Below are 26,442 nucleotides of genomic sequence, written 5' to 3' on the forward strand. Positions count from 1 at the left end.
CATGCTATTACAGTGCATTTCAAATGGAAAAAAAATGTTCATCAGAAGTGAAATCTAAATCTGGATATACAAAATAACCCATAAATTCTTCATAAGTATCTCTGGCTTTGAATTTCCATGGTTACTGCACCCAAATATGATTTTTGTTGAAGTGAGTGTGTACCTGCTAATTGGACCAGTGATTCAAATCTAATGAGCTGGATTATTGAGCACGTTTCAAATTCTTCACATCAGGAGTTCCAGCAAAGGCTATTGCCATCTTTTATTTAATAAAAGAAAACTGGACATCAATGTAGACTGCCTAAAGATGATAATCTTGAAAAGCCAAACCAGAACTAGCAATGAATGTTGCATATACAAATGATGATATTTAGATATGACTTGCAAATCATTTAAACAAGCAGTAGGCACAACCAGTGGGCACTGTGGTTTCAAGCAAGTTTTCATAATTCCTTTTAGATTGGGCTTTATACATAAAATATAGAATAATAAAATATCCTGACTTGGAAGGGACCCACATGCATTGAGTCCAATTCCTGTGCCCTGCACAGGACACTCCCAAGAGTCACACCATGTGCCTGAGAATGTTGTCCAAACACTTTTTGAACTCTGTCAGGCTGGTGCCGTGACCACTTTCCTGGGAAGCTTGTTCTGTTGCCCATCCACCCTCTGGCTGAAAATCACTTTCTTAATACCCAACATAAACCTCCCCATGCAAAATCGCTTTCTTAATACCCAACATAAACCTCCCCTTGCAACCTCAGGCCATTTCCTTGGGTCTTGTCACTAGCCAATACAAAGAACTGTGTCTGTCCCTCCTCTTTCCCTTATGAGGAAGTTGCAGACTGCGATGAGGTCTCCCCTAAGTCTCCTCCTGGCTGAAGAGACAAAATGACCTCCGGGCCTACTCATACAACTTCTCCTCAAGGTCCTTCACCATTGTTGTGTCCCTCCTTTGGACACTCTCTAAGAGCTTGATATCTTTTCTATATTGCAGTGCCCAAACCCACACACAGTATTCAAGGTGAGGCTGCCCCAGTGCAGAGCAGAGCAGAACAATCCCCTCCCTTGCCTGGCTGGCCATGCTGTGCCTGATGCACCCCAGGACATGGCTGGCCATCCTGGCTGCCAGGGCACTGCTGGCTCATGTTCAACTTGCCATCAACCAGGACCCCCAGATCTCCTGCTGCTCTCCAGCATCTCGTTCCCCAGTTGGGATGCACATCCAGGGATGCCCCATCTCAGGTGAAGAATCTGGCACTTGTCCTTGTTGAAATTCATTGCCCAGCCTTCTGATTTGTCAAGATCTCTCTGCAAGGTCTCTGTTTTTGGGGGAGTCCACAACTCCTTCCAATTTTGTATCAGTGGCAAACTTACTTAGTATCCAAAGTCATTTATGAAAATATTGAAGAGCACTGACCCTAAAATGGAGCCCTGCCAGACTCCACTAGTGACAGGTGACCAGCCTGATAAAACCCCACTTACTATGACCCTTTGTGTCTGACCCATGAGTCAGTTGCTCACCCACTGCATGTGTTTATCCAGGTGAATGATGAGCAGGCACAGCAATGAAACTGATGGGCCTGTAGTTACCAGGGCTATCCCTCTTGAAAATCAGGACAACACTGATGGACTCCAGCACCTTCAAAACAATTTTCACAGGCGACCATGCTAACTAGTTCCCTGAGCAGCCTGAAGTCTGCTCTCCTCATATCCAGATGTGAGGTTTTGATGGCACTTTTCCTCCTGCCAACAGAGAATTTAAACTGGGTTGCTTTGGGATTGCTGTGGCCAAGACAGCCACCAATCACCATCTCATGACACCCTCTCAATTAGCAAACTGAAAAATCAAGGAGGGGACCTTTCCTCGTCAGCTGGCTTAACACCTGTATCAAGAAGTTGTAGTCTGGGTGTCTTAAGAAACTTCTGGACCTGCTGTACCAGCTGTGTTAACCCAATTAACACCTGGCAAGTTGAAATTCAGTATAAGGACAAGGGTGTTTGATTTAGAGGTGTCCCTTAAAGAATAATTCATCAGCGTTGCCATCCTGGCTGGGTGACCTATATTAAACTCCCATGATGACATCTGCTTTATTTGTCTGTGTCTTAATCCTTATGTTTCAAAGCAGTTTTTATCCCTATCTGGATTATGTCAATGTGACTACTTTCTTACATTTTCAGTCTGCCAGGTAAGACAAGAGTAAAGTATTTCCCATCCTGGTGCACTAACATGTAGGCATTTGGGAAGGTTTTTCAAAAGAAACTGCTTTTGGTTTTGAAAGCTTATATTTTAAAATTTCTATGAGTAACTTGAGGAAATTGATTATTTCTATATTTTTATATAAATTTTGAGGCATTTCAGAAGTTTTGTAGAGTATTTAACTTCAAATGCCTACTTGTATCTTGATTCAAGAGATGTCTGTGATAAATGACAGACTAACCAGTTAGGTGATGGTTGCATTTTTTACTTCGAAAATGAAGCCCAGAGAATCAAATTCCCTGGTTTATTACAATGCTTCTTACATAATAACAACAACGAAATGTTGTGTACCTTTGCCTAAATGCCAGCAAATGGTCTCAGTTCTGTTAGCATTTCATTGACATTCAGTCTGTGGCTTCATGCTGGCCAAAGCCAATAATAGTCCCATCTGCCAAGTCTTGCTCTACATTCCCAATTCCTTAGCTGCCAGGGAACAGGAGTCTAAGTATTGTGAGAAACTTGACTTTTGGTTAATTTGAATTTCAAACTACTAATATACATCCCCAACAAACTCATGCTGAAGGATGATTATTTGCCTCAGAGCAGTTTCTCCCTTGAGTAATCAGTTAATATTTGTCTCTAGACTCCTGTCATTGCCTGCCATTAGCAAGTTCACACTTTATTCCCCAGCATCCTTATTCCTTCACGTGTAGGGGCATAACTTTACTGTTCCCAGCCACTGTTCCTTCCCTGGTTAGAGGAGATGCAGAGGAGGCAGAGTTACTGATGTCTTCTTTGCATTGGTCTTTACTTACACGACCTGCAATGGGCAGAAACTGATGCACAGGAAGATCCACCTGAATATGAGTTTCTTTACCGTGTGGATGACCTTGCACTGGAATAGATTGTGCAGAGGGGTTGTGGAGTCCCCTTCATTGGAGATACCCAGGAAGCATCAGGACAATCAGAGTCACAGTATTATTAGGGTTGGCAAAGACTTTGGAGGTCATCCAGTCCAACACCTCTGCCAAGGCAGGGTCACCTAGAGCAGGTTACACAGGAACGCAGCAAGGTGGGCTCTGCACGTCTCCAGAGAGAGACACACAGTGCTGTGCCGCGTGCTCCACGATGACCCTGCTTGAGCAGGGAGGCCGGATCGGATGCCCCAGTGTGGTCCCTTTCAACCTTTCCCACTCTGTGGTTCTGTTTGCCTCCGAGCTACTCGCTACTAACCTTTCTCGTCTGAAACACTTAAAAGCTACTTTATTTTAGAAATCAACAGTACAGTTTGCAGATGGCCCCTCAATGACTTAAAAAACCCTTTTTGTTTTTTTCTTTTTTTTTTTTTTAAATCTCTGCATCCCGGCTGTAAGGATGCTCGGATCTCCGCTACTAGCGGCGCGGCTCCGCCCGCCTGCCCGCGGCCCCGCGGCGCTCCCCGCCCCGCTGCGGGACAGGATGTCCCGCCTCCCGCCGCTCTCCCGATTGGCAGGGCGCTGCGCTGGCGTACGGGGGGCCGGGCTTTGCCCGTCTCCAGTAGCGGAGGAGCGAGGGAGGGATCGGCCAGCGGCTCCGCCGGCGGAGGGGTGGGGGGTGGGCGGGCGAGGGAAGGAGGGGCGAGGATTACCCGGGGCCGAGCGGGCGGCGGTGGAGCGAGAGTCGGAGCCGCCGCCGTCGCTGCCGCGGCTGCTCGGTGAGTGTGAGAGCCCCGCCAGCCCCGCCGGGCTCGGGGGCGGCGGGGAGGCAGGGGCGGGAGCGGCGGTGGGCGGCAGGCGGCGGGGAGAGCGCGGCCTCCGCTCCGCATCCCGGGAGCCCCGCGGGAGGCGCAGGCGGGGCAGCGGCGGCCCCCGCGGCGACCCCTGCCCGGGCGGGGCTCTGCCTCCGCTCCCCGCGCCCCCCGGCCCGTCCGCGGGCGGGTGGGAGCCGTCAGGGGCGGTGACAGCGGGACGTGAGCGCGGGGGTGGGATGCTCCGGGAGAGGGGGAGCCCCCGGCCTCGGCCGCCGCCGGGAGGAGGGGGTGCGGGTGACCCTGATAATCGCTTTATGTTGGCCTGCGGCTTGCGTAATCTGCGATCAATTATTTATTTCATGCACCACTTACGGGGCTGAGGGGCAGCGTTAAGGCCTTTGGTGTGGCTCGGTGCAGCAGAAGGGAGGCTTCCTTCCCACGGGTGTGATAGGGAAGAGATGTGGAGGCTTTTTTCTAGGTTCAGGTAGTATTCCTATTGCGTGTTCCTCTCCCCGTGCAAATTCAGGGGATGTGAAGGAGGAAGGTCCTTCTTCATGATACATTTTTAAAGATCAAGTGGAAGCCGTCCTAGTCTGAACAAAAATAACCTTGTGTGGTTTACTTCATGTGCTAGATTGTTTTTTTTTTTTTTTTTTTTTTTTTCTTTCTCTCTGCTCAATCTGTAGCAGGTTGGGCTGCTCAGCCAGCCTGGAGAGAAGGCTGAAGAAGGAAACATGTCTTCTGATTCTTTTTGTCTGTCTGCTCAAGCAAGGTTTGACTCCAAATGGTTGAAGACAGACTTGCAGGTAAGGACTTTGATGGTCATATTGCATTGTGACCTTTCAGGTGCAAGGATGCTTTTAGTCCAAAGAGCTGACAAGTAGGAGATTGCAGCCCTTGAGATAGTGTATAGGTTTTCCAGAGTATGCTGATTTATAAGTGGTTTTGAAGAAACCAAGTTATTTTGATCTGCAAATAGATCTGCATTTTCAGTCCAGTCCCTTCTGCTTTGAAACAAGCTGGGCTACATATGTGTGTTATCTTTGCTGAGTGTCAAAGCTCCTAGCAGAGTATGTGGCATTTCTGCTAGAACTATAAATTCTTATTTAGGCTGTTGCTAAATGTCTTGCCTGCCTATGAGCTGGCAGTTTTAAGGCACAGGAGAACTGAAGCGAAAGATGATGGAAATGTAATTTATATTTTGAAGACTTCAGATTAGATTTTGCTGTAGTTGTTTGCATTATGAATAGAGGGTTCCTTTAAATTTTGCCCTTTTTGAGTTTTTTGTCAAAGGCACAAGGTTGAAATAGAAGTGGTCTTCATTGAAATATGCCAGTATTTGGTGAAAGTTTTCTTTTGTTTTAGGAGATTTCTTCATGTAACAAACTTGTGTGATATGGGGAGGAGGAGGGTATTAACATGTTTTCCCAATTCAGGTTCTGCGAATAAGTGGAGAATACAGAGAAATAGTGTAGTTTGGGTCAGTTATGTTTGTTGTATATGAAATGACTAAGTCCTTGTCTCTTCACCTTTCTTTACCCAGATGTTGCATATAGGTCTCTAACTTTGAATAACCTTTCCAAGTTTCAACTCAGAACGGTGAAATTCTTTTTGGGATGGGCCAGCCAGTGTTATTCTTTTGTTACTGTTAATGATAGCGCTCCTGAAAAACTCTTAAAAATTCCATCTTTGTGACTTTATGCCAGATTACCTGCTGATCTGATAGTCTACGTGCTTGAGTTGAGTTGTTCTTATGGTTAGACAAGGATTTTTCCCCATGCAGCTGTGATTCGAAAGCAGCCTTTCTCCAGTATTTTACATCAAACAAGATAAGCTGGAATCAGAAGTGACAGATATAGCCTAAGAGGTTCCATTATTTAGTAGGTCTTGAATGTAAATGCTATGAAATGACAGGGCTTGTTCTTGATTTGGTTAGATTAATTCTATTTTCATTTTTCATTCCTACCAAAGTAAAAGTTTCAGTCCAAAGTCAGATGTTTTTTCTAGTGTAGCAAATAAAGATGCTATACAACATTTTGGAGATAAGCATATTAAGAAATAGGGAAATATTTTTTTGTTTCCAGAAGGGTGGCTTTTAGATTACAAGTATATTGTATATAATGATTGTTGAATACAGGGAAACTTATCTGAAAAAGTGGCAACCTTTGTTTGTAACACCTGCTGACTAGGCATTGCCTTTTTTTTCCTTCTCTATTATATGGGGTGAGAATGTGACTGTTCTTGTGATTTATCAGATTTTTTCCTTTTTTGTAGTGCCTTTTTTTCTACATTCCTTTTTTTTCCCTATTTATTTAAACTTTTGATAGGAGGGTTTCTGTTGTCATCCAAAGTTTTATGGGTTATTTTCAGTTGTGTGTATAAATGCAATGAAATATTTGTGATTTATGAGACTGTAGTTTAGTTGAGGTGTTACAAGACTTCTTTTTAATAATAAAAATCTTCATTTGCAGCATATTTCTATGAATAAATGTTATTATGTGTAAAGAACTTGTGTAAGTAAGAGCAAGTTAAACTCTTAATTGCCAGAGTACTCTTTTTTTTTAAATTATTTTTTTCCAAATCAAGCTGTAGAAAAAATAATGAGAATAATGAAATAAGAGAACAGTAATGATTTCTCATCTGCTGGATGCAAACATCACTTCTCTGGAATCTGAAGACAAGCCAGGCCTCCTGGGTATAATATAATTTTCTTATTAGGTTACCTGTTTTTGGTATTACACAGGTCCTCATCACAGAACTCGTAATTGGATGCGTGTGTTCAGTATTTTGAAAAATTTAGCATGTGACTCTTGAGTAGCATCTTTTAATGTATTAAATGGCAAATGCCTTCTGTAAAGGAAAGGGGTTTTGGGCTCTGGAGAATTTTTCTACTATATGAATGATTATTTTAGCTGCTTGTTGGCTAGCATGACCTAGGTGCAGATGGTTATTTTTTTAATAGGTATAACTCCTGTGTCTTAATCCTTGAAGTTCTGTGTGTACTGAATATGTAGATTTCTTAATGTGCTTGTTTTTACTGGCTCAGTTGTAGAAGAGCTCTATTGGTGCTCGAGAGACTGTCAGCAGGAATTGAAAAGGTGAACATGGTACTGTGAAGGTTTGAAGAAAACACACTAAATTTATGTGAAAGGATTAAGATGACTACAGATTGTTTGCAGTTGGACCCTGGAACTCTTCACTTTGTAGCTACATTTTTAACTTGTCAGTGTACAGCACTCCAAGAATGACTAGGTGACAGTCCTTGTTGAAACAGAATTATTTTGGGGAATTACCTTAGGAGACATACAGAGACTGATTAGCTTTTAAAGTAAATTCTGCTGCTACAAAATTTGGGGTGTATAGCTAAGATTGGAAGTAAAATGGTTTCATTTGGTGGCCTAGCAGCTCCAAAGCACTTTTTTTTATTTTTTAACTTTTTTCCTTTGTCACTGTTGCCAGAGAGCTTGTTTTTTAGACTTGATAACTGGTAGTTATTGTAGATTAAGCCAAAGAAATCTCTCTGAAAATTATCGTATTCTTTTTTGTTTTAGCTCAAGAAGATGTTGCATGAATAGTGTTATACACAATATTCTAGCAGTATTTGCATTAATAAGTATTATGTTGTGGTATTAATACAGTAAGAAAAGAATGACATGTGGATTGTGGCGTGGCTTGTGTTTAATCACCTGTGTGCGTCACTGTTGCAGCTGGTGTCCAGGCCAAATTTAAATGTTCTTACTCAGTTTTGGGATGTTACTGCTGTAAAGAGTCAAAGGCAGGGTGATGTAGCATGTTATTACTGCTCTTAGGTGAATGTCAAAGGCACAAGTCCTTTTGTAGCAGCAGTGACCTTCTGGCCTGGGCAATTACCTGATGGGGTGTGAAATGTTAATGGAACTGTATCTTCACAATGTGTTTTGCTTACATTAATTTTTCTGAAACTGAACAATGCTATTTTAGGGAGCTAAAGTGCTCCACAAAGATCCAAATGCAGCCTGTAACTGCTCCATGTCTTTTTAAAAACTTTGTAATTATTTGTATGATTTATGGCTACTAGTGTAATTTTGAAGTGTTTGGAAGTGTTTATTTTACTTTAAAAAAAATCTAAATTTCCTGGTGGAGCAAAATAAGATACTTTATCTGTAAAAACAGACTGTTACAGCAGCTGAAATATCAGGGTAGTACAGCTGAATATGAGAACATCAGTACACAATATGTAGTATGTTCTCCTATGACATATATCAACAGCATGTATATAACATCACCATTAATAAAATAGTCCAAATAAGTTATAAAATAGGTGGATTTTAGTGCAGGCCACTATTTTTCATGTATCATTCTTAATACACTAATTTTTCAAGTGACTGTACTATTTCAATTTATAAGTTATTTATTTAGATTTGAATTAATCCATTGAAAAGACCTACCTATTGATGACTATTACTAGTCATCAATTACATTCATAGCAAACATTGTGTGTCATGGGAGATTGTGTTTCAACGACTGTTCCTAAGGAAGACATGCTTTATTATAAAAAGGGAAGATTAAAATTGTTTACTTAAACCTAGGTACCCAGTTTGCAGAATCAAACTGTGTTTAAAATTATTCTGATTAAATAGATGTACTGTACAACTAAATTAGAGTCTTATGCAGAGACCTTTAATTAGTGATGGATAAATAACTAAAAACTAGAATTGCTGTGAGCTAATGGGATGCAAGTGTGTTCAGATGGAGTTTAATTAGGCTGCTTATTCTGGATCCTGTGGAGAACGGTTGTGCTTAATAGCAGGAGTTAGAGGGAAAAACTTTCATTTTCCTGCAGTGTAGAGAAAAACTTTAGGCAATAGTCAAGGTGTAGGAGCTGTCTGCAAGAGGAACATGAAGCATTTCCACCAGTTTTCATTGAGTTCCTGGTTGGCAGTCTATTTCTGTCATTATCTTTTGCCACAGAGATGAAAATCAGGGTTTTAAAAATTAAATAGCCACCTTGAAGAGTTGTATTGGTTTGAAACCTTTTTACCCTTCCTTCAAAGTTATATTCATCGTTTTGATTTTCTTGAAAATCGTACCTTCCAACATTCAGATCAGTGTCTTTACTTGTGAGAAGATTATGTAAAGAAATGATGTCTTGGCTATTAAAAGCAAGAAGCTGGTGAAAGTTGCCTTCTATATTTTGTTGTTCTATAATCGTCTTTGCTTTGGTTTTCTGATCAAAAAAAATGAAGGGCTTATTTGGAAGCTCTTACAGTAAACTGCAAATGAGGAGTCCTTTGTATTTAGAGGAAGTGAACTTTGCAATACCAATTTTTAAAAGTTATTTTAAAAATGAAGTTGTGCTGTCTCTCCTAAATAAATGATTTCCAGATGGAGGGAAACACACGATATGTGGTGTGATAGGTTAGAGAGATTAGATTTAATACATAGGTTCAAATATTTGGGCTCAGAGAGAACTAGTCTTCAGATGCATAAAGACAGTTTCTAAGTTTGAGGGAATTGCATAATTTTTTTTGTGTGACACTTAACTGTTAATTTTTCCAGCAAGTGGAAGACCAGCATCCTTCTATTATGGGGATGTTTCTAGTTTAAACCCAAATGTGTTGCAGTAATGAGGGGCTGCTGAACTTTTTGATTTTGCTCTCTGAGCTCTTGGGCACTGTGTTTAGGTCTAGTGATGTTGTACTGTGCTCTGCATAGGTGTGATAAGCAGCTGTGGTCTCAGGGCATGCCTCATTCAGCAGGGGAGGAAGGAAGCTAGGACAAAATACTAAGACAGCAATGAAAAAGGAAACACAAATTGAATGGATTCAAAAAAGCAAAAACAAAAGAGACTTAGTAAAGGACTTATTCTTCTGTGATTTTCTTCACTACTCTTGGGCTGGAAGTGTTTTTCACTTAAATATTTTTCTAGCGAGAAGTTTTTTCATGTAGTCTTTAAAATACAGCCAGTGGCTAATGCAAAAATAAGTGAATAGAAGAACAGATTCTCCACTACCCTTGGCAATTCTGAGGTGCAGATTATTTAAGTAGCTTATATTTTAAATCCATACTGATGTTCTGTGGTTTTGAAGTCAGTTTCTTAAATTTCCAGTGCAATTATATAACCAGGAATCCTACCTAAGTCAATCCTTGTTTTTTTGTGTCCTTTTATTTTCCTGGCTTTGTTTTTCTTGAGTTCAAGTTAACTTTTATGAAGGCTTCTATGCTTTTTGCAGGGAAGTTTATGAAACCACCTTGAGAACATAATCTAATGTACTACATAGAGTTCGTTTAATTAAAATGGTTGACTTCAAAACAAAATCAGAGCTGCTGATTATTCTTAAAATAACTTACTGAAAGCAAAATTGTAGCAGTGCTTTGAGAATTCTCAGGAGCTTACCCAGTTATGGTTGCAAGATTTAATTTTCTTGAAATGGAAGGAAATGTTAATGCCAGGGTCTTATTGTCTAGAGTTGATGGGGATGGACAGGAATTTCACTGCCATCCGTGTTGGAGGTTGGCAGCAACATATGTCAGCAACCAAACTAGATAGCCCTTGGACTTAATCAGATGTTGTACCAGACAGAATAAATTACAGTTCTACTGCAGAGATAAGATTAACTAAGGATTAGAGTGGAGGCAGCCCAGTTTACAGTAGTCCACTTTAAAGTCTCCTTAGGCCCTTGTGTTTTTAGTTTGGGATAAGTGAGCAGGGCTGAGCCTTAGGTCTGTGTGGGAAGTGTGGACTTGTTGAGATATATGGCTTCCAAGTGATCAAGACATGGTCTGGGGATGAGAAAGTGTCAGAAATGATGGAAGAGGCTTGGGGTTTCTGAAGGTGACATGTGTAGGAGATGGGGATTGAGAAGAGGTCAGTAGATGTCATGGGAAAGGACAAGGGAGATTTTTAGCTTGGGGAATGAGTAGGAGGATTAAGAACATGGGCCAAAGTTGCAAGGCAGTGAATAGTGGTAATGGAGTATAGAGCTGCTGTTGTCCTGGTCTTTGGAAGGAAGTGTGTAAGTGATGGAGCAAGCAGGGCCTTGGGGGAGATTTACAGTGGGCACATCTCTGGTACTGTTGTCAGTTGCAAAAGTTCAGTGAAAACTTCATTATTCTTAATTTGTTAACTTACTGAGTTTAAATTCATCCCTTTAAACATTTACAAATGAAATTGCTAAATTATTAGAGCAAAAGATTTTCATATGAATCAAGCAATCTAGTGAGAGAGACTTTACAGAACACAAGTGGCTGCTCTTGTGTTTGGGACTCCAGTATGTCAGGAGCAATGAAGACACCAAGTGTGTTTTCCTTGTCTTGCACTGTACCACCAATTGCCTTGTAAAGATTTTTCAAATAATTTAGTGGAGGAAAGTACCTTTTTTCTTTTTTTTTTGTTCTGAACAAAGTTTTAGTTCTTTAGTTTGAGCACTGAGATGTGTCGATAGACTCTTTATGAATGACCGAATGGGAGAGGTATTGGTGGGAGCAAAGGAAGAAAGTCATAAAATACTGTAGGAAGACAAAAATGCAGGATTGGGAAGTTAAAGCAGACCCTTTTCCACTACACAGAAGAGTGTTATCTTCAGCTGCAAGTTTCACAGGGTCACAAGTGTTTGAGATTGGAAGGCACCTCTGGAAGTCATCTGGTCCAATTCCCCTGTTCAAGAAGGGCCACCTAGAGTCCAGTGCCCAGGTCTGTGTTTAAATGTCTTCTGAATATCTTAAAAAATCATGAATCTACAACTTCCCTGGGCACCTTGTGCCAGTGCTTGATCACACTCTCATAGGGAAAATGTGTTTCCTTGTGGTCAGAGTGAAGCTCCTGTGTTTACACCCATTCCTTCTGGTCCTGTCACTGGGTACCACTGAGCAAAGCCTGGATCCATCTTTTTTACACCTTTACTTCAGATTTTATATATATAAATATATGTATAGATTATATGTATGTATATAGATGAGCTTTCCTCCCAAGCCCTTTCCCTCTGCCTTTCCTCATAAAAAGGGTGTTCCAGTCCTTTAATAATTTTCATGTCTCTTTGCTGGGCTCTCTCCTTTTCGTCCATGTCTCTCACACTGAGCCTGCACTGGACCTGTTCTCATGCCTGAGGCTGTTCCTCCCCAGCTGTAAGACTTTGCACTTCTTCATGAGGTTTAGGTTCATAAGGTCAATCCATTTCTCCAGCTTGTCAAGAGCCCTCTGGATGTCAGCACAACCCTCTTTTGTATCAACCACTCCACCCCATTTCTGTTGGCTAAAATAAATATTTCTCTTAAGGGAGCTGTAAATTTTCTATTATGATTGTGTAATTTTGAGATCATGATAATAAACTTGCTTAAATAATTTATCACTTAAAAACTCAGACTTTTCTTTCACTTTTGGCTAATATATATAGCAAATACTAGATACCTGCTGAATGTTGAGTAGATTAATGGTCATTTTGTTACAGATGAAATTAAGTTGCCCTGTTATGACAGATGATTTGGTTGTAAATATTATTTCTTATTTATCTGTTCAGTTGGTTGCTTTGATTATTGCTGTAAAGTCAGTCCAGTGTTTCTTTACTTCAAACTTGTCTCATTTTTCCCTTTCCCCCAACACAGATACTGCTGACAAAATGTTAACTACAACCTGAGCAGTAGGCAAAGTTGTTTATCTGAAGGCTGCTTATGGTATTTGGAGCAGGAGGTGGAACTCTGTGACCTGTAGTCTTGGTGCTCTATCTTTTTGCAACATACCAAGAAAAAATTACTTTGATAAGACTTTGAACCAAACCCAAGGCCAAAGAAATTTTGTTTACTTTTTCAGTTTTTAGTTGCATGAAAGAGTTGAGTGAACTTTGTGCTGTGTAAAAGAAGTAGAGGTTGAAGTGGAGAAAACAGTTCCTGATTCTGCTTTATATGAATGCTTTCAAAAGTAATAAATAAGTTTTCTGAAATGGAACAGTGCTACATTATGAAGAATCTGGCATTCAAAGCCCAGAGACATTTAGATTCTGTGGGCTGTGAGAATGATTTTCCATATCAAGGTGAACTGAGAATGTAAAGTAAAATGTGTGAAAAAGACAGTTTATTAGAAAAAGATCTTTAATTTGTGACAACTATAATTTATTATGCAAGCCCATCTGGAGGATTGCCTCACTTACTATTTTTCAAGCTTGTATTTTACCATAGGTTAGCATTTAACAGGTGAAAGATAAAAATAATGTATCACCACTATATGAACCAAAATCAGTGAAACAACTGTTTTACTTTTTCTACACATGAAAAAAACTATGAAAATAAATTTCCTAGGTGTCCTACTAAAGTATATGGCCACATCTAAAGAAGGAAAAAGTGAAAACCATTTATTGTTGAAATATTCATAGGCTGGGAGCAATCAAGGAAATCTGTGTTTTTTTTAATATATGGTGACTGATTTGAATAATGGTGAATAATTTTTTTCATTGTGGAAATGCAGCTTCAGATTATTCCAATTTTTAACAAATGAAGCCAAATGTAAAACTCTTAGCAAAACACAAGGCAGGTCTTTGCAAAATCTCCTTGTACTGCGTAACACTGAGGAACAGGGACTGTACCTTTCAGTAAAGCATGGTCAGAGTTTGCTTCTGGAGCTGTACAATTGATAAGTCACAGATAAGATGAATAACATCTAACTCACACTGCATGATTCTGCCCCAATCAGGCAGTAGTAAGTGACAGACAAGTACAATGTATCAATTCATATTTTATGCTTAAAGAAGAATGATGGAAATCATAAGTGTGCAATATGATGTCATGAAATTACTATGGTCACTTAGTGTGTTACAGTGGTGTGAAAGCATGCAACTTGTCTTTTAATTCCTGTTAACTGAGATGAGCTGGATCAGCAAATCTCTGCCCTGCTGGTGGATGTGTCTTAAAACCTGTAATCCTTAATCATTACAGTGTAATGATTTTATTTTGAGCTATTTTCTCGTGACAAGTGGGCTTTGGTGTAGTGTTGAATATTTTATGGCAGTTGTTGTAAGCCACATCTTTGTATTACCTCTTAGTTAAAACACTTTGGATTTGAATGCTAGTTACATAACAAAAAGATGCTTCTGAATGAGCCTTCAGCAGGTGGTGTATTTTCTTTTCTTATTTTTTAAATTTTTTTTTTTAATGTGATCCACTGCACCACTGTGGTATGCAGAAAATATTCTGTTTTTTAGTTTTGTGTCCTGCCCTCCTCCCTTATGCTATACAGTTGTGAATTACAGCCTGGTTATTAAGGAATCCACTTGGGATGTAGATACCTGTTCTGCAGTGTTTTATAAAGCAAAAACCAACATCCATAGAAGAGAAGTTGTCCTGTTCATTAGGATTCTCCAAGGGAGATCCAAATTCCTAAATCATTAGCAGACTTGTATTACAGCCAGTGCTTTTGTGAGTGGTTCCAGCTAGCAGAGTCTATGTTCTCTTGCCAGTATTTGTGCTCTTGAACACAGAGTGTATTGGGAGCTGACCTGGGCTGAGGCAGCCCTTTGCTCTTCCTCTGGGTGTTGCTGGTTTTAGGCTTGATCCATTCCATAATCAGGCTCTTCGTGGGAGAGGAGGTATTGTAGCAGTTGGAAAGAAGAGGGAGGGTGGGGAGAGATGCTTTGCACAGCAGGACCAGATTGAACTGGCTGAATTCATTTACAAATCTGTGCCTTGATGTCATCATTCTGGTTAAGATGCCCAGCTCTTCAGTTGCTGGTTGGCAAGGGGACTGTGATCTTCTGTGTCTTGGGATTTTATGCACCTTGACTTTGTTTGAATAGCTTTTCCTGAGAGAAAAAGGACTCCCCACACCCTCTCCCTGCCCCCCAGCTGGTGTCATCTTGAATGCGTGGATAGTTCTGAGGTGACCAAGTCCATGCTTTTGATGAAAATTTGTCACCAAAAAGTGACAAAAAAAAAGGCTCATTTTTCTGGACTTGAACCTAACTAAAATTTACCATTTTGTACTTTTAACCTGAAAATAGCATAGCTAGGCAATCAGAGATTCTGAAGATTTTTTTAAATCCTTGTCATACACACACACACACAAATCCCATTTCCAATGAGATGGTACATGTGTTTTCTTTCTTCTGGGATGATGTATAAAATCAGATGTGTTTTAAGTGTTAGCTTGAGTCACCTTGAGGGAAGAGTGTGTGTAACTGTATGTAATGTATTATTTTTAACAGCTTGCTTTTACACGAGATGGATTGTGTGGCTTGTGGAATGAAATGGTCAAAGATGGAGAGATTGTATATCCTGGAACAGAATTAATACAGAGTGGTGAACTACCTCCAAGGAAAGGTATGAATCTTAAACTTCTTTAATGTGTTCATTTCTTTCTGTTGTTGTGGTGTTGAAAATGGACTTCAGCTTTCGTACTGTCACAAGACTTTTGTTTATCATCACCTGTCTGTACGATTTGCAGGTGTTAATGTTTTGAGTTAAATACAATTGAAAGTGATTTCTAGAAAGTGTGTGAAAAGGTAATGTCCAAGCCTCCAAATGAAGGCTTAAATCTGTTCTAGCCTTGTGAAATTTAACTTCATAACTGGGCATGTTACTATGAGAGAGGCTTGGCAGTGTCTTTTTGTTTGGTATGTTTGGTGTGTTTACAGCTGTAGCCTTTGTTTAAAGGAAGTGGACTGAGGAATGGGATAAAGCTGATACTGCTATTTCTAATTTTGTTTACAGTCTTCAGCAAGTAACTGAAGGTCAGCTTAAAAACTGTCCACGATCTGCCTGAGAATGTAGTGCATGAGGGGGGGGGGTTTGCCTTTTTTTCAAGTTTTCCAGTGTACTTGAGAGCAATTTTAGCACTGCAAATACTTCAAACGGCAAGGTAATACATCTGCTTAGGGAGATTACTTTGGTGGGGGTGGATTTTGTTTTGTGATGGGGAATGCTGGAATGGTGTGATTCTGCTCTTGCCTTTTTTTCATCTTCACGACAAAAGTGGTGCTCTTTTGACTCTGTTCTGAACAGAAAATTAAACTGGTCAAAACCTAAAATATTTGTTTCCTGATCTGGCTGAGATGGACTCACCAAATGGTCAGATAAGTTTTGTCAGTAATTTGTAAAATTCCCAGATAAATGAGGAGATGGGTAGAAATACTGCCTTTGGTAACACTGAACTATTTTTTTTTGGCATCTGTTACTTCCTGAATTGTACTGTGGGATAGACATGATATTTCAAACCAATAATGCTCAATTATCCATGTAGACAATTTTTTCATACCTATAGTATGCCTCCTTTGAAAATAGGAGGAATGGATGTGTTTTTGACTAGAGGAGGTAATTTTTACAGGAAGTAAGATACAGTAAATAATTTATGAAAGAAGAATGAATTATACATTTACTTACCAAGAGTATGAGCTTTGTAGGTTATTAGTGGCTGCATGCTGTAGTAAAAATCAGGGTATGTTCCTAACTGTTTCAGAGTTAGAAAAATTTTGTCTTCCCTATGCTGCTGGCCCTTTGGAATATTATTGTTGACACTGGGTGAAAATACAGCTGATCTTATCAGGAAGGCTACTACAAAGATGCTCATAAAATGAGTTGAGGTAGAGTAATAGTTTGTTCTTTGGGTTGACTACTTCCACGTGCAGTAACAAAAGGCATTGTAAACTTTTTGCAATAAAGGGAAGTATTACCTCCTAAAGGAATTGTAGGAAATGCTTTCCTGTTCACTGGCAGCTCATGATAGAGGTGTTGTGGTGGTAAAACAATTCAGCACACTGTGCTTTCGTGTAGAAGAAGGATAAATATCTGTAGTACTGAAGGCTATTATTTTTATATGTGTGTATATATGTGATTTTTTTTTTGTTTTGCTTTGCAAAATTATCTTTTTGTGCTGGATACGTTGCTTTTAGAGTTGTACCTGTGCTAGTCTTTGACAGGAAACTGTTCTTCCAATATCTTTGACAGGAAACTGTTCTTCCAATATCTTTATAGCTAAGTAGCTGCAGAGAATTGAGATGTTTGGTTAGTTATGGTGCTTTAGTGCTTTTAGGAATTCTGAGAAAGCTTATAGACAGACGTTGTAATATAATTGTTTTTAATTTTCGGGGTAATCCTTGAAATATCAGCTAGGAAAATGCAATCTGTCACTTCTGATGCAAAATATAAACAGCAGTATAAAATAAAAAATCCAGAAGTGCTAAGTCAATCATCTGTGACTTTGTGTTTGTTCACTTAGGACACTTGTTCTGAAGAAAGATGAGAATTTATTTTTTTTAATGCTGGATGTGTGTACATGTCTCAGAAGGTTCAAAAAGTGTTGAAGACTGTAGAACACTTATTTAAAAATACAGAGTTTCTGACACTTCACTGTATAAATAAGGCTTTTATGTTACTCTAAAATGTCCAGGCTGTGATGAAGCTTTTGAAAGCTTTTTCATGTGCATAGTGTGGTGGTGGTAAAGGCAGACTGCCACTTGTTTCCAGTACTATGTTGTGGTGGGTTGACCTTAGCCAGGTGCTCACCCTTCTATCTCCTTGCCTCCTGCCCCTCCTCTATAGGAGGTGGAAATAAAATAGAAAAGCTTGGGAGTTGAGATACAGCCAGGAAGATCTCTTACCCATTACTGTTGTGGGAAAAATAGACTTGGGAAAATTAGTTTAGTGTATTTTAGTGCCAGTTAAGATAGACTTGTATGGTGAGTAACAAAGGTAAAAACTAAAACACCACCTTCCACTTGTCTTTGCTTCTGGAGGAGTTAAGTGTAGGTATTACATAGCACAGATCACACCTGTTCCTTTCCACAGCTGGAGGGTGTATGTTCTTCTACATATTTATTGAAACTCTGCAGTAGTTTAGAAATTTAAATAACAGCTTTTTCAGACTGTAACTTTTAGGATTAATGTGTGAACTGTGTTTCAGGGAAGTTAGTCTTCATAAATGCTATTGTGTTGGCCTGCAGGATTCTAAAATACAGCTATCTTGCTTACCAGGCTTGAGTTTTGAGGGGAAAAAAAAAGGCTAATCAAGGCTATTTTTGGTCACTGTCAGTGAGGTTGTGTGTTTGATCATGGAACCAGAAAAACTGATGGTCAGTTTGCACCTCTGAACTTGCAACTCAAGTTTAGTTTCATGAAATTCAAATCTAAAGTATTTACATCTGTTTAGTTGGTACTTAATTTTTTGCAGAAATGATCTGCAAATGTAATTTCAGAGGAGAGGAAAAAGTACACACAAGTAATGAGATTTATATGAAACCCAGTGGTTTTATATGAAAAGCAATATAGATTAATGTCAATATTCAGAGTTTGCTGCTAAATTGACTAATCTGCAGATGAACAAGAGAGGTTGCTGTATGTAGTCCCTTTTATTCAGTTTTTTTTAAGTTTTCATTTAAGCTCATCCACTATAAGTCTGTTTCTTCACTAGTGCTATAGCTCTTTGTTGATGCTGACTGGACTGTTCAGAAGAGGCACTTCATTCTGTCAGTGGATATTAGCAGTAGCAGCAGACTGGAAGAACAGGCTAGTGATGGCAAAACCCATTCCTTTTCCCCTCTAGGAAGAATATAGAAGTAGTGCATTTTTTTTTTTTTCTTCTGTTAGCAAGAGTGTTTGGTTAGGAATAAGGTCTTTGTTTTGAGTTCATGGCACTTTAAGAAAAACATGTTTGATGAATGTGTTCAACAGAATGTGTTTGTATGTTTCCAAGTACCATCTGAGGACACAGCTGTGACAGTAGTGATGTCCAAATACAGGTGCACTTTTAGCTTTGCATGTATTTCAAAGACAATCAGGCTGCCCTCAGGAAATTTGGATTAGATTAATACCTTGTATACTGGAATCTGTATTCTGAAAATAATAAAAGGCATTAAATAATATTATTCTTACTAAATTTTCAAGTTAGAGAACTGTTACTGTAAAGTTTTAAGACATACCAGTCTCTTTAAGACACACAGGTCTCTTTTGTGGCTTGCTCTTTTTCATTTATTTTTGATTCCTCAGTTTTCATAGGTGGAAAATTGTGTTTCAATTAGCTGTTTTAAGTTCCAGGAGAAAAATATAAAATTGTCAGCTTCCTACCTCCATCCTGCCTTTGGCAAACACTGTGGGCTTCCTCTTCTGTTCCCCCTTTCCTGAAAGTTGGACCTTTCTCAGCCTGTTGCCTCTAAATACACAAACCTCATGCAGTGTTGCACCTGCAGGCAGGTTAAACGAAGTCCAAATGCCACAAGCAATTCCAGAGAGGCTGGCAGAAACAAAATATTTATGACAAGGATAACAGCATGTGGGAATTGGTTATGGTGGCTGGTGTTCAGACCACATTATAAATCAAACTGTAGCAGTGTGTAGGGATGTGTGCTGGCTCCTGCTTTGAGCTGCCTTTTTTTTTTTTTTTTTTTTTTTTTTTTTTTTTTTTTTTTTTTTTTTGTGTGTGTGTAAGGAAGAACTTGTTAAAAGTGAGAAGTGGCACTTTTCTCTTCTGCTTCCCCATACCCAGCTGTGGGTTGTACACACTGACTCAAGAATTCAGTGCTCAGCTGTGGATTATCATACTCTCTTGCAGGATAGCCAAGTCTGTAGTCACTCTGTTGGACATTTTGACTTCAGAAGTGTAGAATGCTCTATTGTAAATTCAAAAAATAATGCATTAAAACAATCGTATACAGGGAAGAAAAACTTTATTTCTGATTAGGATTAGGAGATCAGACTCTTATCTAACCTAGGAGGCTGTATAAATATGGTTTGCAAATGGTAAAGCATATCTTTCCCTCCCAAATAACTATCAATTTTGTGTATGTAGGGGTGTGTCTATGTGTGTGTATGTGTATGTGTAAAAAATCAAGGATTTTTGACAGAAACTATATTGCAGCTGAAATATTTCCTGGATCTGGGATTACCAAATACTGATTTAGGGTGGTTATAAAACACAGCCCTTTTCTAAAGCACACTGTGACTTTTTGCCCTGTCAACATCTGTAGGGAAACTGTTGCAGGCTTTCTCTTGCCATGGAGGGATTCCCAGCTACGTGAGTTCGTTGGCATTTCAGAGCAGCACAAGACCATACTAGAACAGGTGGTGGAGGCCACTATGCAGTGTCAGGTTTTTTCCCCTCATTGATTATGAAATGGAAGTTCCATTTTTAGTGTTTCCTTTTTATGCTGTTTATACCAGATTAGGCCATGGCTGTGCAAGATAGTGCCCGCATGGTGAGCTGAGTGCCCGCATGGCGAGCTGCTGTGCTTTGGTTTGGGAGCTAATTTCTAGCTGAGAACTTCAGTTGCTCAGTTCTGGCTGCTGGCTGTGCCTGCCTCAGTGTAGAGGTATAAGGCTGTATACTAAAACATAATAAAGGGAAAGGTCTTTCAGGGAGATGTTCTGTTGCTTCCCCCACCACAATATTCACAACATTAAGTTAAATCATGCTGGCACACTGCACTGTATTTTTGAATGCATTGTTTTGAAAACTTCTTGTTACTTTGGTCTGTTCTGGCTTTGCTCAAGGTATTTCTGCTCCCTGCCCCTCTTTCTGAAAAGTCTTTGGGTCTTCCTGTTTAAAAATCTTTCATGAAGTGTAACAGAACTTCCATAATTATGATGTCTGTGTTGCTGCTTTCAATCTGGCTTGATACCAGCTTTGCCTGTTTTGTGGCAAGTAGGTTTTTTTTTTTTTTTTGCAGGTTTAGTGAACTGTCTTTGTGGAACAATTTGACATGGTCTTTTAATGTGATTTTTTGCTCATTTCCTTCCCACTTTTTCTCTCATTGCTCCTCTTCTTGGTTCATACAGACAATTGAAAAAAAAAATCCTCCTGTGGATTTACATGCCAGGGTTGTTTTATTCCATACAAAGCTTGAGTTCCCACCTGGATTGGGATCATCTCTATTTGCAGTGAGGAGTTTGATAAAATGACTAAGTTTGTAGCCCTTGGTTGTCATCCTTTGCCAAGGATCTGTTAAAAAGTGTAACAAGTTCTCCTACAGCTGCCTGTAAATTGTGTCTTGGCACAGCATCCTTCTACCCACTAACTAAAATTCCAGACCCTGCAAAGTGTGTCTCTAGACGTGTGGGTGAGTGGATAAACAGTGAGATTCTGGTGTTACTGTGGAAATATTCTGAGCCACTGGGGCGGAGCAGGGTCCTCGGTCTATAATGGGTTCTTGTACTTTTCATGGTGTTTGCCTGTGCCTCTGAAAAGAAACAGCTGGATTGAATCACATTTTGAACATTGTTATCAAACTGGTGACTCACAGGCTGTTCCTCAGTGCCGAAGGGACACAGATTCTCTGTTTGTCACTTAGAAGAAGTATATCCAAACTGCATTTTCCTGTTCTCAAGTGACTTTGCTGTCTCTTCCCTGGACTGCAATCTCAACTCCATCATGGATATTGCAATTATGCCTCCTTTCCTTTTTTCCTGCCCTTCAGTCTTCATCTTCCTCCTCCTGAGTACTTGTCAGTTACAGGTCAGGAAACACTGCTTTGATTTAAAATTTGTGTGATTAAGGCGACCCAAAAACTTTATTTTGGGAGGTCTTATTGTCTCCAGTTAAAAAAAACCCACCAAGAGTCAATCACAGATCCAGTTCGAGCCAGATTAAGCTTTAATTTTCTGTTAGGCCAGATGGAAAGAATAGCTGAATGTTCTTGTACATTGTGATAGGTTTATTTTGTACATTCTGAGGTAATGAGAGCCTTTGATCTCACTCCATGAGTGTGGGGCAGGCTGCAGTCAGATGTTCCATGTAAACCTCTTGCTTATTTTCTTCTGGTATATGCTGGTACAAATGTATTATGTTGGTGGGGAATGTGGGGTGAGAAAGGAAAAAAGACAAAATAGTAGTGATTATCTGTCATGTTGTGTTTGGGACATTTAGGGAGGGAGTCTCTGGACTAGACTGGCAGAGAGGAATGAAGGATTGATCAGTTCTAGGAGCCAGGTAAAAAAGGCTGGAATGAAACTCTTCATGGGTTTCGAATGCTGGACTTGAGAAATTTTGAGTGGTATGGTTTGAAAAGAAGGTCAGGGTGAGGAACGTAGCTGGCCATATGTCCCTCAATTGCAAGGCTGACTGGAGGTATGGATATGGAAATCCATAGTCCCAATATAAATAAAGAGAAACTTCCAGCTGTCTAGTTCTACTCCATTTAGAAAATGGAGACTTTCAGGCAGCCTTTGGTTACAGAGATAAGTGACTAATGTCTGTGTTCTGACTTTGTGAAAGTAATCTCAAAAGGATTTCTCATGCTGTTTTTGTTGCTTGGGCAGAAAATGGTGGTATTATTTTCAGTACTTGACAGTAGTTACTAAGATGCTAGGTATTTTACAGATGTTGACATACTACTGCATAAAAGTATTGTAAATGCCAATGTATAGCTCTCCTTGATTTTAAAACATAGGCTATTGCTGTCTTTTTTTCATTCTTGGAAACAGAATATAAAACCAAGTAAATGCTACAGCAATACAGATAGTTGGGAGCACAGTCTGACTTCAAGTGCCTTCTTTGCAGTACTATGTATTATAAATCCTTTGCAATTCTAACATGATGGTATCTATATTAAATGCTCATCATCCTAAGGAGGTCACTGAGGTGATTTCTGGATTGTAAGATCTTATGAAATTGTCTTATGAAATGTTGTTCATATTGTCTTATGAAATGTAACATGAGACCCAGCACCTGTGACAGTTAATGTGGTAAAATACTACATCTCCACCACATTCTCTTAATGATGGACAATATTTCTGTAAGCTTGTGGGCTGGGGATCTCACCTTCATATTTCTATATATCTATATATATTCTATATATCTAGACCTGAATTCCAAACATGACTTGAAGGTAGCTTACCTGGTCTTTTTTCCCCCTCCCTTTTATTTTCTTTAGATGATAGCACTGAATGCCAAACTGCATCAAAGAAAGAAGAGCAGAACGACAAAGAAAAGAAAGATGAAGAAGAGACTCCACTGCCCACTTACAGGGCCAAATCGATTGTTGAGAGTTGGGTGTGGGGTAAACAACCAGGTATCACAGCTGTTTTGGTCATTTTCACTGACATTATATATTCTGTATTGATCATGACTTTTGTGGCATCAGGAAGTATTTGTATCAAATGTTCTTGCTGACATCTGCATCTGTTAGGTTAGTGAAATAAGCTGGATATTGTGGTTTAACTGTGACTGAAATTAAACATTTGCTGTAATTAATTTCAGGTTTAATTAGACTCTTGACTTGAACAGTCAATTTGCCCCTTTCAGGCTCCTTGAAGGAGAATGATAGACCAAATTGAAATAAATGAAGTTACCCAGTGAAAAGTTCCAATGTCTTCAGAATATTTCTTTTCAGTTGCAGACATTATAAAGAAATTGCTTCGTTTCTGAAGCCTGAATTTTCTGTAGACAGTAATGGTTTAATGGGTGATTTTTTTCTTTGGTTTCATGGTCTGGTAGATAGGTGTATGTGAATCATGGGAGGAAGGTTGAAATGGTTAGTTCAGTTAACTGTGTGTCCTGACCTTTGCTGACAGTAATTACACCTGTGGTGGCAGTGGAACAGCAGTTTGTGTGTTCACATCTTCGTGTAGGGGTCTGTAAAATACTGCTTTTGAAGCCAGTTGAAGTTTGTGGCTGTTTGCTACTATAGAGCAGCAGTTCATTGTCTAAAATTGTCCATGTTTAAAAATAGTAGATCAGAAGAAGCCTCAGTTCAGTAGTTTATTTTACAGTTCCTGGTACATGATATTGCCTGATTCAGTTGTTGGCATGTACAAACTTCAGAGACATCTGTTGTGTCACTTGTCCTTTCCCCTCACCCAGAAGCACTTGAAGATCCCTGGGAAAAGTATTATCTCTTGAGTGCCAGAGTCTGCATCTGTGTAGCTGTGTTTGCTAGGGGAGATACTTGTTTCTTGTTGAGCCACAGGTCAGCTGCCAGTCTGCTGTCCTCTGCTCTGTGCCAGCCTGCTTGCTCCCTTTCCTTGAGGACAGGAGGACAGATGGATTTGCTGTCACTCTGGTAGTAGGACAGAATCTTGCAGTATATCAGGAATGACAAGAATTGCCACTACAGTGGAAGAGGGAACAAGAATTTAATGTGTTGCAGAGATGTGAGCTGAAGGTCACATTATTTATGTCTTATCTTCTTTTTTGATGTGTGTTGCTGAAAAGTAAAATAAAACTATTTTACAGAATGGTAATCTAAATGTCAAAGATCTTAACAAATTTCTTCCAACTGACCAAAGTGTTTGAGACAACGTTTGGTCTTTAAGCTCACCCTACAATTATTTTTTAAAAATTTGAAGAAAAATAAAATAATTTTTCAAAAGAAAAGGGATGTATGTGTGTTTGGAGTTTTCAGAAAGAAGTAGCTTTCTGTCTTGTAGTTACTTTTAATGCTTATATATAGTGTGGTTTATTGCCATGTGTATGGATTCTCGTTCTAGAAATAACGTGTGAAGACTTTATAATTTTTCAGAAATAAATTTTTATTCCTTGGTCTCTGTTACCATTTGTGCTTGAAGTTTGTATCACTTAGCTGTGACAAAAATCCTTAAACAGTGTTAGGAACACATTTTTGGTTTATTTATACAATAAATGCATTTATTGTATAAATAAACCCGAAGTGGGGCTTTTGTTCATGATGTAGGTTACCTTGTAAATTTTTGTTTTGCATTTGTCAGAAATATAGCTAATAGCTGCCTTTTGAGCCATCCTAGTTATGGCTTGGTAATTAATTTTGAAAAAGCTACAGCATCAGTTCCATTTTGATTCTTTCCATTAATGTTTCATAAAATGAGAACTGCTTTAAGCATTTCTTCTATTATCCTTCAAAAAAAAACTTCTAAACATTTCCTTGTCAAAACCATCAGGGAACTTTTAAAAAGCAGAGTTGTTTCTTAAATATATCATTGCTGATCAAGGAAGAATTAAAGACTTCCTATGTCTTCATTTATAGTTTATATTCCTTTATAAGTAAGGTAAAATTCAGAGATGGAGATTTGAAGTTAGATTACAAAAAGAACTGAAGAGGCATTTCAAGTCAGTGTTTCAGGTCAATACACTGAAGTATTTCTGCTGAGTTGAATGATTTACAGCCTTACATTATGAAAATAGTAACTAGATATTGGACCCGGTATGTTTTAGGAGTGCTGTAATACAATCTTATTTTGCCAAGTGTGGAGGATCTTGGTGTTGAACTTCAGCAGGCTAATCTAGGTCAGTGGGCCTTGTGACACCCCTCCCCCATGAGGGCTGGGAGATTGTGGGAGCACAGGGAAAAACCTGCTCATTAAATGTGTTGAGAAACAGTACTTCATGTGCCCCTCAACTCCATGCTTGTTTTTTCATCCTGGCACAAGTTCAGAGAAGCAAAATGCTTTCTCTAGGTCTCATTTATGCTGAGATCACTGTGCTGTCAGAAAAGGGCAAAGATATCACAGTGTTTTTCTTTTTTTTTTTTAATTTTTTTGTAACCATTACTATACAAAGAACTGTAAGAATACATAAGATAATAATAAATACATCTGTAAGTCATTATCTGACTTTTAAGGTGTTTTATTTTTCTTTCTCTCCTGCATCTTAGTGTACTTCTATTTCATATGCAGCTCTTTTGTGAGCTGTTAAACTATTTCTTTTTTACATGAATGCTCCCTTAAAATATCTTCTGCCTATTGTATTCAGGTTGAGTACATTCATAAAGCAGTTCCTCTGATTCTTCCTAAAAATCCTTGTTTACTACCTTTATCAGTTTTTTCTGAAGATACTTTAGGTTTTAACATCTTACATGATCTGAGGTCCAGGTGTTCAGCCCTAGATATTGGGGGGAGGGGGGGAAAGAGGAAACTCTTTGAAGTGGTTGTTCAAAGCCTACAGAAAATAGAGCAGTATTTCATCTTCTTGGGCTTCTTTTTCTTAGTGATAATATGCTTAAGGTTGGCTATATTGAATCATACTTTTTACAGTGTTGCACCTTATTTTTCTGATATTGTTAGTACAATATCACCAAGATTGCACCAGGAAATGCTTTATGGGCACTTCTGAAGAGACAGGGTTAAAATTAACCATGTGACTTCAGTGAGCTTGTTGAAATACTTGTCATGACCAAGTGCACTTGTATTCCTGCATTTGTGTTGTGAGGGAAGGAGATTGGCAGGACTTCCATCCTGTAAGGGGCTTTTAGTTACATGATGAAATCTAAATTTACACTGTCTACAGAAGTAATTAAAAAGTAGTCATGACACTGAAAAAAACCCCTTCTTTTAACCTTCTTTATTGAGACACTTCTAGCTTTTATCAAATTTCTTGGTTCATACTTTCAAGTTGAGATTTACAAATGCTGAGTCAAAGGATAAAATTTGACCCTCCTCTATTTTACATTTCCTAGAGCTCCTTTGTCCATGTGTTTTCTTTTACCTTTTTGCCTTTGCATCATCATCCCATCATGTTCCCTGTATCCCAGCTTGAAACCACTTGTCCAGCTCCAAATATCTATTTGGTTGCTGTTTAAGCCCTCAAGGAGTTAGTGTGTTTTTTACACACAGACAGTAATTTAAATTCTTGCTATTTTGTTCCGTGCATCAG

The 26,442-nt window shown here is 39.2% G+C and overlaps 1 protein-coding gene across 3 annotated transcripts in view; it reads left to right on the forward strand.

Annotated features, from left to right (window-relative positions):
- Nucleotides 1–3,796: 3,796 nt before the first annotated feature.
- The window catches only part of HERC2 (HECT and RLD domain containing E3 ubiquitin protein ligase 2), a 104,044-nt gene continuing 81,398 nt past the window's right edge, over nucleotides 3,797–26,442 (forward strand). For 2 of the 3 annotated variants that reach the window (XM_059839440.1, XM_059839442.1), the window contains exons 1-4: nucleotides 3,800–3,893; nucleotides 4,616–4,735; nucleotides 15,098–15,212; nucleotides 22,751–22,888. In XM_059839440.1, the coding sequence (XP_059695423.1) occupies nucleotides 4,664–4,735; nucleotides 15,098–15,212; nucleotides 22,751–22,888 (325 nt within the window). In that variant the 5' untranslated portion in view covers nucleotides 3,800–3,893; nucleotides 4,616–4,663. Of the gene's footprint in view, nucleotides 3,894–4,615; nucleotides 4,736–15,097; nucleotides 15,213–22,750; nucleotides 22,889–26,442 lie in introns of all 3 variants that reach the window. The other variant, XM_059839441.1, reaches the window with a different exon arrangement.

Source organism: Haemorhous mexicanus, chromosome 2 (assembly GCF_027477595.1).
Source record: "Haemorhous mexicanus isolate bHaeMex1 chromosome 2, bHaeMex1.pri, whole genome shotgun sequence".
Taxonomy (NCBI): Eukaryota; Metazoa; Chordata; class Aves; order Passeriformes; family Fringillidae; genus Haemorhous; species Haemorhous mexicanus.